The sequence below is a fragment of the Lithobates pipiens genome, unplaced genomic scaffold (assembly GCF_037356315.1).
Source record: "Lithobates pipiens isolate NorthernLeopardFrog02 unplaced genomic scaffold, aLitPip1_a1.2 Scaffold_8, whole genome shotgun sequence".
Classification (NCBI taxonomy): Eukaryota; Metazoa; Chordata; class Amphibia; order Anura; family Ranidae; genus Lithobates; species Lithobates pipiens.
Genome location: NW_027507903.1, coordinates 678,329,094 through 678,341,301, shown reverse-complemented (window position 1 = coordinate 678,341,301; position 12,208 = coordinate 678,329,094). Strand labels below are relative to the sequence as shown.

Below are 12,208 nucleotides of genomic sequence, written 5' to 3'. Positions count from 1 at the left end.
GTCTGCATTGAATATTTTTCTACCATACTAAAATGGCAGAGAAGATGATGTGTCTTGTGTGGAATGTCTATCTTAGACCCACAAAGGATGTCCTCTACAGTCAGTGAGCCATGTTCTATGCATGCTACAGCAGATACAAAACTGTACAGGCAGACAAATGCGGCGTACACACGATCTGAATTCTCGTCGGAAAAAGCTTTGATGGTTTTCCCGACGGAATTCCGATGGAATTCGGCTCAAGCTGTCTTGCCTACACACGGTCACATCGAATTTCGATCGTTTATAACGCGGTAACGTACAACACGTACGACGTGACTAGAAAGAGGAAGTTCAATAGCCAATAGCTTCTGTCTCGTAGTTGAATCTGAGCATGCGTGATTTTTGGCGTGTCGGAATTGCATACACGCGATCAGAATTACTGTTAGAAAGTTTCTCCTTCGGGAAAATTGAGAACATGCTATCAATTTTTGGCTGGCGGAAATTCGGACAGCTAATTTCCGATGGAGCATACACACGGTCGCATTTTCCGATGAAAAGCTCTCATCTGTCTTTTTCTGGCCGGAATTCCGATTGTGTGTACGCGGCATTAGGGGAACCCCCAGGCACTATATTTTCGTTTTTATTATTGCGCTTTAAGCATCATCAAAATCACTGCTCCAGAAAAAAATTGTTTTAAAAGAATGTTTTGCATTGATACATTTCCCCCAGGACTGTACCCAGACCCCCATACCACTTTTATGGCCAATTACTTGCATATAAGCCTTTAAAATGGGCGCTTTTGATTGTTCCTGTTCGGCTCCCATAGACTTCAATGGGGTTCGCCGTTCAGGTTAGCACTTTTCCTCTGTTCAGTTGTTCTGCTGCAAACCGAACGGGGGTGTTTGGCCAATCTCTACTCGAAACCAGGGACAGTAAGGAACTATGTGAATATCTCTAATGAGCCTTAGTGTCTTCAGAGTACCTGAGAGCTTGAGTGTCTCTAGTGTACGGTACCTCAGTATATTGAGTCTGCCTGAGCCTTATGCCGCGTACACACGAGCGGATTGTATGGCGTACTTAGTCCGTCATACAATCCGACGGACAGTCCGTCGTACTTTCCACTGAACGGACTTGACCACACACGGATACACAAACAGTCCGACGAAAGCTTGCGCGATGACGTGTACAGCACGTACGACGGGACTAGAAATAAGAAGTCAAAGACACAGCAAAGCACCCTTCCGCCGTGTAAATCCTTTCTGGGTATGCGCCATTCTTAGTCCGTCAAACTAGCATACTGGCGACCGTATTGTCCGCTGAAACCAAAGTACGACGGACAGAATTTCGAAAAAACCAAAATACTTAGTACTCCGGACTGCACGCTGAAAAAGTCAGCTGAAGCCCACACACGAGCGGATTGTCCGCTGAAATGTGTTTCGACGGACTAAGTACGCCATACAATCCACTCGTGTGTACGCGGCATTAGTGTCTCCAGTGTGCCTGAGGGCTTGAGTGTCTATAGTGTGCCTCAATGTTGCCAGTGTACATTAGGGCTTGCGTGTCTCTATCTCAGTGTCTTCAGTGTGCCTGAGGGCTTGAGTGTCTATAGTGTACGGTACCTCAGTATATTGAGTCTGCCTGAGCCTTAGTGTGTCCAGTGTGCCTGAGGGCTTGAGTGTCTATAGTGTGCCTCAATGTTGCCAGTGTACATTAGGGCTTACGTGTCTCTATCTCAGTGTCTTCAGTGTGCCTGAGGGCTTGCGTGTCTCTAACGTGCTTCTGTGTCTCCAGTGTGCCTGAGGGCTCGAATGTGTCTAATGTGCCTCAGTGTCTCCAGTGTGCCTGAGGGCTCGAATGTCTCTAGTGTACCTCAGTGTCTTCAAAGTGCCTGAGGGCTGGAATGTGTCTGATGTGCCTCAGTGTCTCCAGTGTGCCTGAGGGCTCGAATGTGTCTAATGTGCCTCAGTGTCTCCAGTGTGCCTGAGGGCTCGAATGTGTTTAATGTGCCTCAGTGTCTCCAGTGTGCCTGAGGGCTCGAATGTGTCTTATGTGCCTCAGTGTCTCCAGTGTGCCTGAGGGCTCGAATGTGTCTAATGTGCCTCAGTGTCTCCAGTGTGCCTGAGGGCTCGAATGTGTCTAATGTGCCTCAGTGTCTCCAGTGTGCCTGAGGGCTCGAATGTGTCTTATGTGCCTCAGTGTCTCCAGTGTGCCTGAGGGCTCGAATGTGTCTAATGTGCCTCAGTGTCTCCAGTGTGCCTGAGGGCTCGAATGTGTCTTATGTGCCTCAGTGTCTCCAGTGTGCCTGAGGGCTCAAATGTGTCTAATGTGCCTCAGTGTCTCCAGTGTGCCTGAGGGCTCGAATGTGTCTAATGTGCCTCAGTGTCTCCAGTGTGCCTGAGGGCTCGAATGTGTTTAATGTGCCTCAGTGTCTCCAGTGTGCCTGAGGGCTCGAATGTGTCTTATGTGCCTCAGTGTCTCCAGTGTGCCTGAGGGCTCGAATGTGTCTAATGTGCCTCAGTGTCTCCAGTGTGCCTGAGGGCTCGAATGTGTCTAATGTGCCTCAGTGTCTCCAGTGTGCCTGAGGGCTCGAATGTGTCTTATGTGCCTCAGTGTCTCCAGTGTGCCTGAGGGCTCGAATGTGTCTAATGTGCCTCAGTGTCTCCAGTGTGCCTGAGGGCTCGAATGTGTCTTATGTGCCTCAGTGTCTCCAGTGTGCCTGAGGGCTCAAATGTGTCTAATGTGCCTCAGTGTCTCCAGTGTGCCTGAGGGCTCGAATGTGTCTAATGTGCCTCAGTGTCTCCAGTGTGCCTGAGGGCTCGAATGTGTTTAATGTGCCTCAGTGTCTCCAGTGTGCCTGAGGGCTCGAATGTGTCTTATGTGCCTCAGTGTCTCCAGTGTGCCTGAGGGCTCGAATGTGTCTAATGTGCCTCAGTGTCTCCAGTGTGCCTGAGGGCTCGAATGTGTCTTATGTGCCTCAGTGTCTCCAGTGTGCCTGAGGGCTCGAATGTGTCTAATGTGCCTCAGTGTCTCCAGTGTGCCTGAGGGCTCGAATGTGTCTTATGTGCCTCAGTGTCTCCAGTGTGCCTGAGGGCTCAAATGTGTCTAATGTGCCTCAGTGTCTCCAGTGTGCCCGAGGGCTCATATGTCTCTAGTGCACCTTAGTGTCTTCAAAGTGCCTGAGGGCTGGAATGTCTCTAATGTGCCTCAGTGTCTCCAGTATGCCTCAAAACTCAAGTGTTTCTAATAAGCATCCAGTGTGACTGAGGGCTCAAATGTCTCTAGTGTGCCTCAGTGTTTCCAGTGTGCGTGAGGGCTTAAGTGTTTCTAAAGTGCCTCTGTGTCTCCAGTGTACCTGAGGGTTTAAATGTGTCTAGTGTGCTTCAGTATCTCCAGTGTGTCTGAGGGCTTGAATGTCTCAAATGTGCCTCAATGTCTCCAGTGTGCATGGGGGCTTGAGTGTCTCTAATAAGCCTCAATGTCTCCGGTGTGAATAGGGCTCAAATATCTCTAATGGGCCTCAGTGTGTTCAGTGTGCCTGAGGGCTTGAGTATCTCTAGTGTACCTCATTCTCACCGGTCTGCCTGAGGGCTCGAGTGTCTCTAATGAGCCCTAGTGTCTCCTATGCACTGGAGGGCTTGAGTGTGTCTAGTGTGCCTCAATGTTTCCAGTGTGCTATAGGGCTTAAGTGTCTCCAACATGCTTCAGTGTCTTCAGTGTGCATGAGGGCTTGAGTGCCTCTATTTTGCCTCACTGTCTCCAATGTGCCTGAGACAGATAATGTCTCAGTGTGTCTTATGCCACGTACACACGTAGCAGACTATCTGGTGGACTTAGTCTGGCGGACTTTTCACTGGACTGTCCGCCGAACCTTCCAAATGAGCTACTTGCCCACACATGGTACTTTTGCAGAGGACTAATACTGCGTACTAAGTCCGCCGGACTATCCGCCGTACTTTTGAAATGAACGGACTTGCCCACACATACGGAGGAAAGTTCGCTCATTTTGAGCGCGTTTCCAGGTAGCCGGGGCCAGTGAAGGAGGCGTCCATGGCCCCGTCACCTGGTATGGACTTAAAGGGGAATCCCTACGCCGAAAAATCGGCATGGGGGTCCCCCCAGGTCCATATCAGACCCTTGTCCGAGCACACTACCCGGCCGGTCAGGAAAGGGGGTGGGGATGAGCGACCGCCCCCCCCCCCCCCCCTGAGCCGTACCAGGCCGCGTGCCCTCAACATGGGAGGGGTGCCTTCTGGAGATGTTGCTTCGTCGCTGTCTCCAGTCACAATGACAGGGACGCGGCGTGCGGCGACTTATATAGGGACATCCCGGATGATGTCCCCGCCCATCATGATGTCACAGTCCCAGCATCCTCTGGGACTGTGACATCATAATGGGCGGGGACATCATCCGGTGATGTCCCTATATAAGACACCCCGTCCCTGTCATTGTGACCGGAGACAGCGACGAGGCAACATCTCCAGAAGAGAACAACAGAAGAACAGAAGAGAAGAACAGAAGGCCAAAAGACAGCGGCGACAGAAGACCGGGCCACCGCTTGTAAAAGAGCTAGAAGAAGGCGTGGTGGCCCGGCAAGAAGGACCAAAGAGGGGGACAAGACCCCCAAAGAGGGGGACAAGACCCCCGAAGTCGGAAGAAGAGAGCGGCGGCAGCAAAGAAGAAAGCCGGGCTCCTCCGCTAGTAAAAGAGCTAGCAGAAGATAGCGGAGGAGTCCAGCGAGAAGACCCCCGAAGACGGAAGAAGACCACCGGAGCTGTGCAATAAACTATTTTAACCCTTGTGTGTTGTGTTTTTTTTAAACTTTTTTTTAGAGGTGAATGGGTAGGAGTACATTGTACCCCATACTCATTCACATAGGGTGGGGGGCCGGGATCCGGGGGCCCCCTTATTAAAGGGGGCTCACGGATTCCGATAAGCCCCCCGCCCGCAGACCCCGACAACCAACAGCCAGGGTTGTCGGGAAGAGGCCCTTGTCTTCATCAACATGGTGACAAGGTGCTTTGGGTTGGGGGGGGGGGGCGCGCGGCTCCCCCTTCCCCAAGGCACCCCCCCATGTTGAGGGAACGCAGCCTGGTATGGCTCAGGAGGGGGGGGGGGCGCTCGCTCGTCCCCACCCCCTTTCCTGACCGGCCAGGTAGCGTGCTCGGATAAGGGTCTGATATGGACCTAGGGGGGGGGGGGACCTCACGCCGATTTTTTAGCGTAGGGATTCCCCTTTAAGTCCATACCAGGTGACAGGGCCAGCGAGCCTGAGGACTTGAATGTCTATAACATGCCTCAGTGTCTCCAGTGTGTGTTGAGGAATTGAGTGTCTCTTGTGTGCCTCAGTGTCTCTATTGTAACTATCTTAGTGTCTCCAGTGTGCCTAATGGTTTGAGTGTCTCTAGTGTAACTTAGTGCCTCCAGTGTGCCTGAGGGCTCGAGTGTCTCCAAAAAGCCTCAGTGTCTCCAGTGTGCCTGAGGGCTCCAGTATTTCTAATGTGCCTCAGTGTCTCCAGTGTGCCTGAGGACTTAAGTGTCTCTTGTGTGCCTCAGGCCGCGTACACACGGGCGGATTGTCCGCCCAACTTAGTCCGCTGAAACACAGTTCAGCGGACAATCCGCTCGTGTGTGGGCTTCAGCGGACTGTTTCAGCGGACAGTCTGGTGAACCAAGTCTTTCGGAATTTCCGTAAGTTTGTCCGTCAAAACTTGGTTTCAGCGGACAGTCCACTCGTTAGTAGGCAAGTTGGACGGACTAAGTATGGCGCATGCTCAGAAAGGATTTACACGGCCGAAGGTTGCATTGCAGTGTATTGGACGTCGAATTTCTAGTCCCGTCGTACGTGCTGTACACGTCATCGCGCAAGTTTTCGGCGAACTGTTCGTTCGTCGTGTGTGGTCAAGTCCGTTCATTCAAAAGTACGACGGACAGTCTGTCAGACTGTCTGACGTACTTAGTTGGGCGGACAATCCGCCCGTGTGTACGCGACCTCAGTGTCTCTAGTGTCCCTGAAGGCTTGAGTGTGTTTAGAGTAGCTTAATGTCTCCAGTGTGCATGATTGCTTGAGTGTCTCTAGTGCTCCTAAATGTCTCCCGTGTGCCTGAAGGATTGAGTGTGTCTAGTGTTCCTCAGTGTCTCTAGAGTACCTGAGCGCTTGAGTGTCTCTAGCATACCTTAGTGTCTCCAGTGTGCCTGAGGTATCAAATGTTTCTAATGTGGCTCAATGTCTGTAGTGTGCCTAAGGGCTCAAGTGTCGCTTGTGTGCTCCAGTATCTCCAGTGTGCCTGAGGGCTGGAGTGTCTTTAGTGTGCCTTTTGTGTCTCCAGTGTTCCTGAGGGATTGAGTGTCTCTAGTGTGCTTGAGTGTCTTCAGTGTGTCTGAAGGCTTAAGTGTCTTTAGTGTGCCTGAGTGTCTACAGTGTGCCTGAGGGGAGGGTTTGAGTGTTTCTAGTGTGCCTCAATGTCTCCAGTATGCCTGAGGGTTTGAGTGTCTCTAGTGTGCTCCATTGTCTCCAGTGAGCTTGAGGGCTCAAGTGTTTCTAATAAGCCTCATTATCTCCATTGTGCCTGAAGGCTTGAGTGTATCTCATGTACCTCAGTGTCTTTAGTGTATCTGAGGTGCCAAAAGTCTCTAATGTGCCTTGGTGTCTCCAGTGTACCTTATGGCTCCAGTGTCTCTAGTGTGCTTTAGTGTCTTCAGTGTGCCTGAGGGCTCAAGTGTCTCTAGTGTTCTTCAGCGTCGTTGGTGTGCCCTGTAGGCAACATAACTCTAGTGTCCCCTAGAATATCCTGCAGCTCCCTCTGTTATCTAGTGACTCCAAGTGCACCCCTGTGTGCCCCCTAAGACTTCAAGAGACTCCAAGTGTATTTCAGAGCACCCTGTGCCATCTAGTAACTCCAGTGAACCCTAAGCGCTTCCATGTCTCCAAGTGCACCCCAGAGAGTTCTCTACCATCTTGTAACGCCAATGCACCTTAGCACATGATGGCACTCTGTGTCATCTGGTGACTCTATCTGCAACCCTGTTTGCTTCCTGTGAATCAAAATGTTATCTAGTAACTTCAATGCATCCTTGCGCTTCCATGTCTCCAAGTGTAGCTCAGTGCACCCTGTGCCATCTAATGGTTCCAGGTGCACCCCTGTGCCATCTAATGGTTCCAGGTGCACCCCTGTGCCATCTAATTGTTCCAGGTGCACCCCTGTGTGTCTCTTTGTCTCCAAGTGAGCCCCAGTACACACTGTGTAATTTTGTGACTTTTAGCATACCCTCTACACCTCTGTGACATCACACCTCTGTGACATCACACAGCCACCAATAAACTTCTTATTCAGCTGGACAGTCCTTCTCTCAGTTGTTTGTGGTTCCAGTTCAGTCTACAGAGTGTAACAAGGATACTACATTTCTGGCAGGATCAAAAGGTATATTTTTGTACTCTCTGAAAATGTTTTTGTTCCTGGGCTTAGTGTCTTTTAACACCATCATTTATATTTTTATCTTGCAGCTTTCTTTGGGGTAGTGACAACCCCATCACCAGGCTTTCATGAAATGACAGTTGGATCTGTCACTTATCAGGTGAAGACTGGAGATATTACCAAAGAGGATGCAGAAATGATTGTCAATTCTTCCAATAGCAGTTTTAACCTGCGTGCAGGTAAATCCCTGAGAACCAAGAGGTGTCAGTATGTCTGCTAGCTTTAGAAATGCAATACTGAAGAAAGTATATGTGGCCTGCTGCTGAGTTTACGCTGCTTCCAATATTTCTATTCCTAGGTCTTTCCAAGGCCATCCTTGAAGCTGCTGGAACAGAGGTTGAAGAGTCGGCCAGAAAACTTGGTAAATGTTTCTTTTGCCATCATTATCTTTGTTTTTCAAATGCCATAAATGTTTTCAGATAAGTAGATAATGCACTGATAGACCACAATAGACTTGTGTGTACATGGCTATAAGGTGGGGGTTGGGTTGCAGGACAGATGGTGGCACACCGGGTGCCAAGTAACCATACCATGTACCTTACATCTTTCTTTTTTTTCCAGGTGGTCAGCCTAACAAGGGACATATTATCACTGAGGCTGGAAACCTCAGACATTGTAAATGGATTCTACATGTGTCCGGTGCGAACCAGCCAGCATGCATCAAGAGACTTGTCCTGGATGCCCTGCAGGAGTGTGAGAAACATCAGGCCACCTCGGTGGCTTTCCCCGCTTTAGGAACCGGTAATAAAAATCTGATTTTTCTCTGACTTGCTCCTAGAAATCCAGTATGAAATTTTTAGAATTCTTTGACATCAAAGTTGGAAGACATCAATGCTTTTCTGTCTTGTTTCTTCATTGTCCAGCTTTGGCGTCCATAGAAAATGACAGAAAAAAAACATAGCCTGGACAATTCTGATCTTTGCACTTATAGAAACATAAGTACTTTTAGAGATCGTTTCTAGGTCTTCCACTCTTGGACTTCCAAGTTCCAGTCTGTATCAGATTTCTTGACTGCTGGATCCTCCATTGTATATAGTTGATCCATGGACACGGAAGTTGACTTCTACTTCTGTGTACTTACTACTTACCATCCATTCTGTAGTTAGATGTCTTTCCAATTGCCATAACCTCAGTTTTCCTGATGAAGTCCTAAAATTTCACTTGATGGTTTTCTCTTTGAGGCCCTTGAGGTCCTCAACATCTTCAGCTATGAACATTGTGTCATCAGAAAATCAAAGATTGTTAAAATTTCTTCCACCAGTGGCGTAACTAGAACCTTCAGGGCCCCGATGCAAGAAACCATGAAGGGCCCCCCTGAACCCCAGCCAGGGCCCTTCCTTCCGAGTCTGGCGGTGGAACTCCAGGGCGTTGTCACAGGTATGACCTTTGTGAGCCCTGTAGTTTCACCACTGGTATCAGTATTTTTTTTTTTTTTTTAGGTGCCCCATTGGGGGACTGTCCCTAGGCAGATGAGGTCCTTTTCTCCAGGGCAGATGAAGTTACTGCCCCCAGGTGAGAAGAGGTCCCTGTCCCCAGGGGAGGTGGGGGTCCCTGTCCCCACGTGAGAAGGGGTCCCTGTCCCCAGGGGGAGATGGAGGGGGTATGTAATTGTGTGTGGGGGATGGGGTCCTCTCACTCACCATGACCAAGCTGTAGGCCGCGCACTCATCTATGTTGGCCTGGGCTCCATCCAGTGTGTTGGACGGGCGATCAGCATATCTCCCAGAAAGACCTTTCATCATCTGTGTATGACGGGGGAGGAGGGGGGCTGGCAGACAAGCCTGTAGTGTCCTTCGGGGGGCTCTCATAGGGCTGCACTGCATCTGGGTGCTTAAAGTTTGTTTACCCGGGAGAAGTATGCAGTGCAGTGTGGGCCGGACTCGGGGGGGGGCGGGACTCTGGCTGGGGAGAACAGACATCGGACTGAGCGGCAATGCATGGAGCAGGGGAGGGGTACTCTGAGGAGCCAGCCGAGGACACAGGTCATGCGGGGAATGCACAACTAAAGAGCAGCCAGTGCGATAGTCGAGCATGGAGCTCTGCTAGTCACCCTCCACCTCCAGCCACCTGTGTGCATGGTGCACTGGTACCACTAGCTGCCTATGCTGCTGCTGGCCATTAGCTGCCTATGCTTCTGCTGGCCATATGTAGAGGGGGCTGTATGGGCCCCCTGCATCACAGGGCCCAGTTGCGGTTGCAACTGCTGCACCCCCTATAGTTACGCCCCTGTCTTCCACCAATTTTAGGCCTCTTATCATTTTCCTCCAGTCCTGCTCCTCTCATTATTTTGTTAACATGCAGGTTGTATGCATAAGTATGGTAAGTGTATTTAACCAATCTTGAACCATTCCATGTCCATGCGTCCTTTCTTTGTAGTGACTGTGGCTTCTTAAACAGTGTAAGACATCCTATTATTGTGAGGACAATCCATGATCCACACAGCCATTATCATCAATGAAGCACACACTTATTTTCTTTTTTTTTTAGACTTTATTATTGCAAGACAAGGCATGGTAAGTCAGTAAAGGGGAAGAAAAATGAGTTGAAAGAAGACCATAGGCAATACTGTTGAATAGCCCCTTGGCTTATGCTCTAAGTCCTTTGCTTTATGCTTTAATGATTGAAGGCTTATGCCTGTTCTGTTCCACATGGCACAAAGTGCTTCCTAAACCTAGTTATGAGGTCAGCTGGGCATCATCCTTCTCCCTTCGAGGGCCATCCTACAATATAGCTAGGGAGGAGACAATATAGCTAGGGAGGAGACGGACAGTTTAGATACTCCCCCTGCAAGTGTCTGACGTTGCCATCTCCTCCCTAGCTATATTGCAGGATGGCCCAGAAGGGAGAAGGGGAATGCACAGCCAACTTCATAGCTAGGCATAGGACGCACTCAGCACCATGGGACAAAGTACTAAATGCACTTTGTCCCATGAGGAACAGAACAGGCATAGTTATTCTATCATTAAAGCATAGTGCAAAGGATATAAAGAAAGAGGGACATTTCAGCCTCTGATTTCTCTGCTTTCCTATGGAATTGGCTTGGAGCCCTGTAAAGTGACCAATTGTAATGTATTGACCTATAATATAATGATATGCATGAGTTATATTGCTCTGTAGGGAAACAAGACTGTTTTATTTAGTGAATGTACTTGAATGTTTATTCGATGCAGGTGCAGCCGGAATAAAGGCCTCGGCAGCAGCTAAATCTGTCCTTGATGCCGTAGTGGATTTCACCAAGTCAAAGCTGGTCAGCTCTCTTAAGACTGTGAAAGTGGTTCTATTCCAGGAAACTCTGCTAAAAGATTTCCATGAGAGTATGAAGAAACGATATGAGACTGCTCCTCCCCAACCTGAACCCATCTACCATGGGCAGACCGGTGAGTTGAGTTAATTCAATACACCCACAATGCACTACAAGCAAGGAATAGCCTCTAAACCAGTGATTCTCAACCAGGGTTCCATCAAAGGTTTCTAGGGGGTTCCTTCAGCATTGGGCAATTTCTGCCTCTCAGATAAGTTCCCACTCACACCATCTTTTTATCTATCTGTAAGGAGGCAATTCTTCCCAATGACCACAAGTGTAAGGACCATTCTTCCCAATGACCACAAGTGTAAGGACCATTCTTCCCAATGACCACAAGTGTAAGGACCATTCTTCCCAATGACCACAAGTGTAAGGACCATTCTTCCCACTGACCACAAGTGTAAGGACCATTCCTCTCACTGACCACAAGTGTAAGGACCATTCTTCCCAATGACCACAAGTGTAAGGACCATTCTTCCCACTGACCACAAGTGTAAGGACCATTCTTCCCACTGACCACAAGTGTAAGGACCATTCTTCCCACTGACCATCACACTAATGTATCATGAGTTGTAGATTTCTACTTTTTAGCAGGGGGTTCCTCGAGACCAGAGAACTATTTCAAGGGTTCCTCTATTTTGAAAAGGTTAAGAAGCTGCTCTAAACTGAACACATGACAGAAATGTTCCCTGAAGTATCAGAAGAACTTGGCAGACATGGGAAAAAAAATAACACTTTTAGCATTTACAAACACAAACAGTATAAAAAAACATGGGCACCCAATATAAATGGGTGCTTATTATATATCTGACATGTGAAGGCCACACTCTTCATCTTCTCAATGTACACAGCCGATGAAAAGAGCTCAATAATGGCACAGCTCTACAATGTGTGTGTACGAAGGTCTCTGTGGCAAAAATGACCACCTTTTTTGTTGTATATGGTCAAAGATATGGGAGTTCCTTCTTAATGTCTGAGTTTAGCAGTCCCCAGTGAATGGTGAAGACATTGTAGACATATGTGTTCTTCCAACCCAGTGGTGGTGGCTTCTTGAGGACCCTTTTCTGTTCCATCATGACTGCGCCCCTGAGTACAAATCCAACTCCATAAAGACATGGTGTGACCAGTTTTGTGTGGAGGAACTTGAGTGTCCTGCACAGAGCCCCGACCTCAGCCCCCACCTACTGAGCACCATTGGAATGAATTGGAACTCCGATTGTGAGCAAGGTTTTCTTATCCAACATCAGTAGACAAAAGGGAGAACACAGGAAGTGCCACCTAAGTTCAGTATTAAAAGCAGCTTTAATGGGAATGTATAAAATCACACTTGTGTTTTTATACCTTGCCATTAAAGCTGTGTTTAATACTGCACTTAGGTGGCGCTTCCTGTGTTCTCCCTTTTTTCTCCCTATACACGGAGCCAGCTCTCTGAGGACAGCAGCCGCCATTGCCT

General features: G+C 48.9%; 1 protein-coding gene across 1 annotated transcript in view; it reads left to right on the top strand.

The window, feature by feature from the left end:
• The window catches only part of LOC143962034 (protein mono-ADP-ribosyltransferase PARP14-like), a 109,683-nt gene that overhangs the window by 60,149 nt on the left and 37,326 nt on the right, over positions 1 to 12,208 (top strand). Inside the window, exons 10-13 of the mRNA XM_077471376.1 lie at positions 7,481 to 7,630; positions 7,750 to 7,812; positions 8,013 to 8,192; positions 10,622 to 10,828. Coding sequence (XP_077327502.1) covers positions 7,481 to 7,630; positions 7,750 to 7,812; positions 8,013 to 8,192; positions 10,622 to 10,828 — 600 coding nt within the window. The remainder of the gene's footprint in view (positions 1 to 7,480; positions 7,631 to 7,749; positions 7,813 to 8,012; positions 8,193 to 10,621; positions 10,829 to 12,208) is intronic.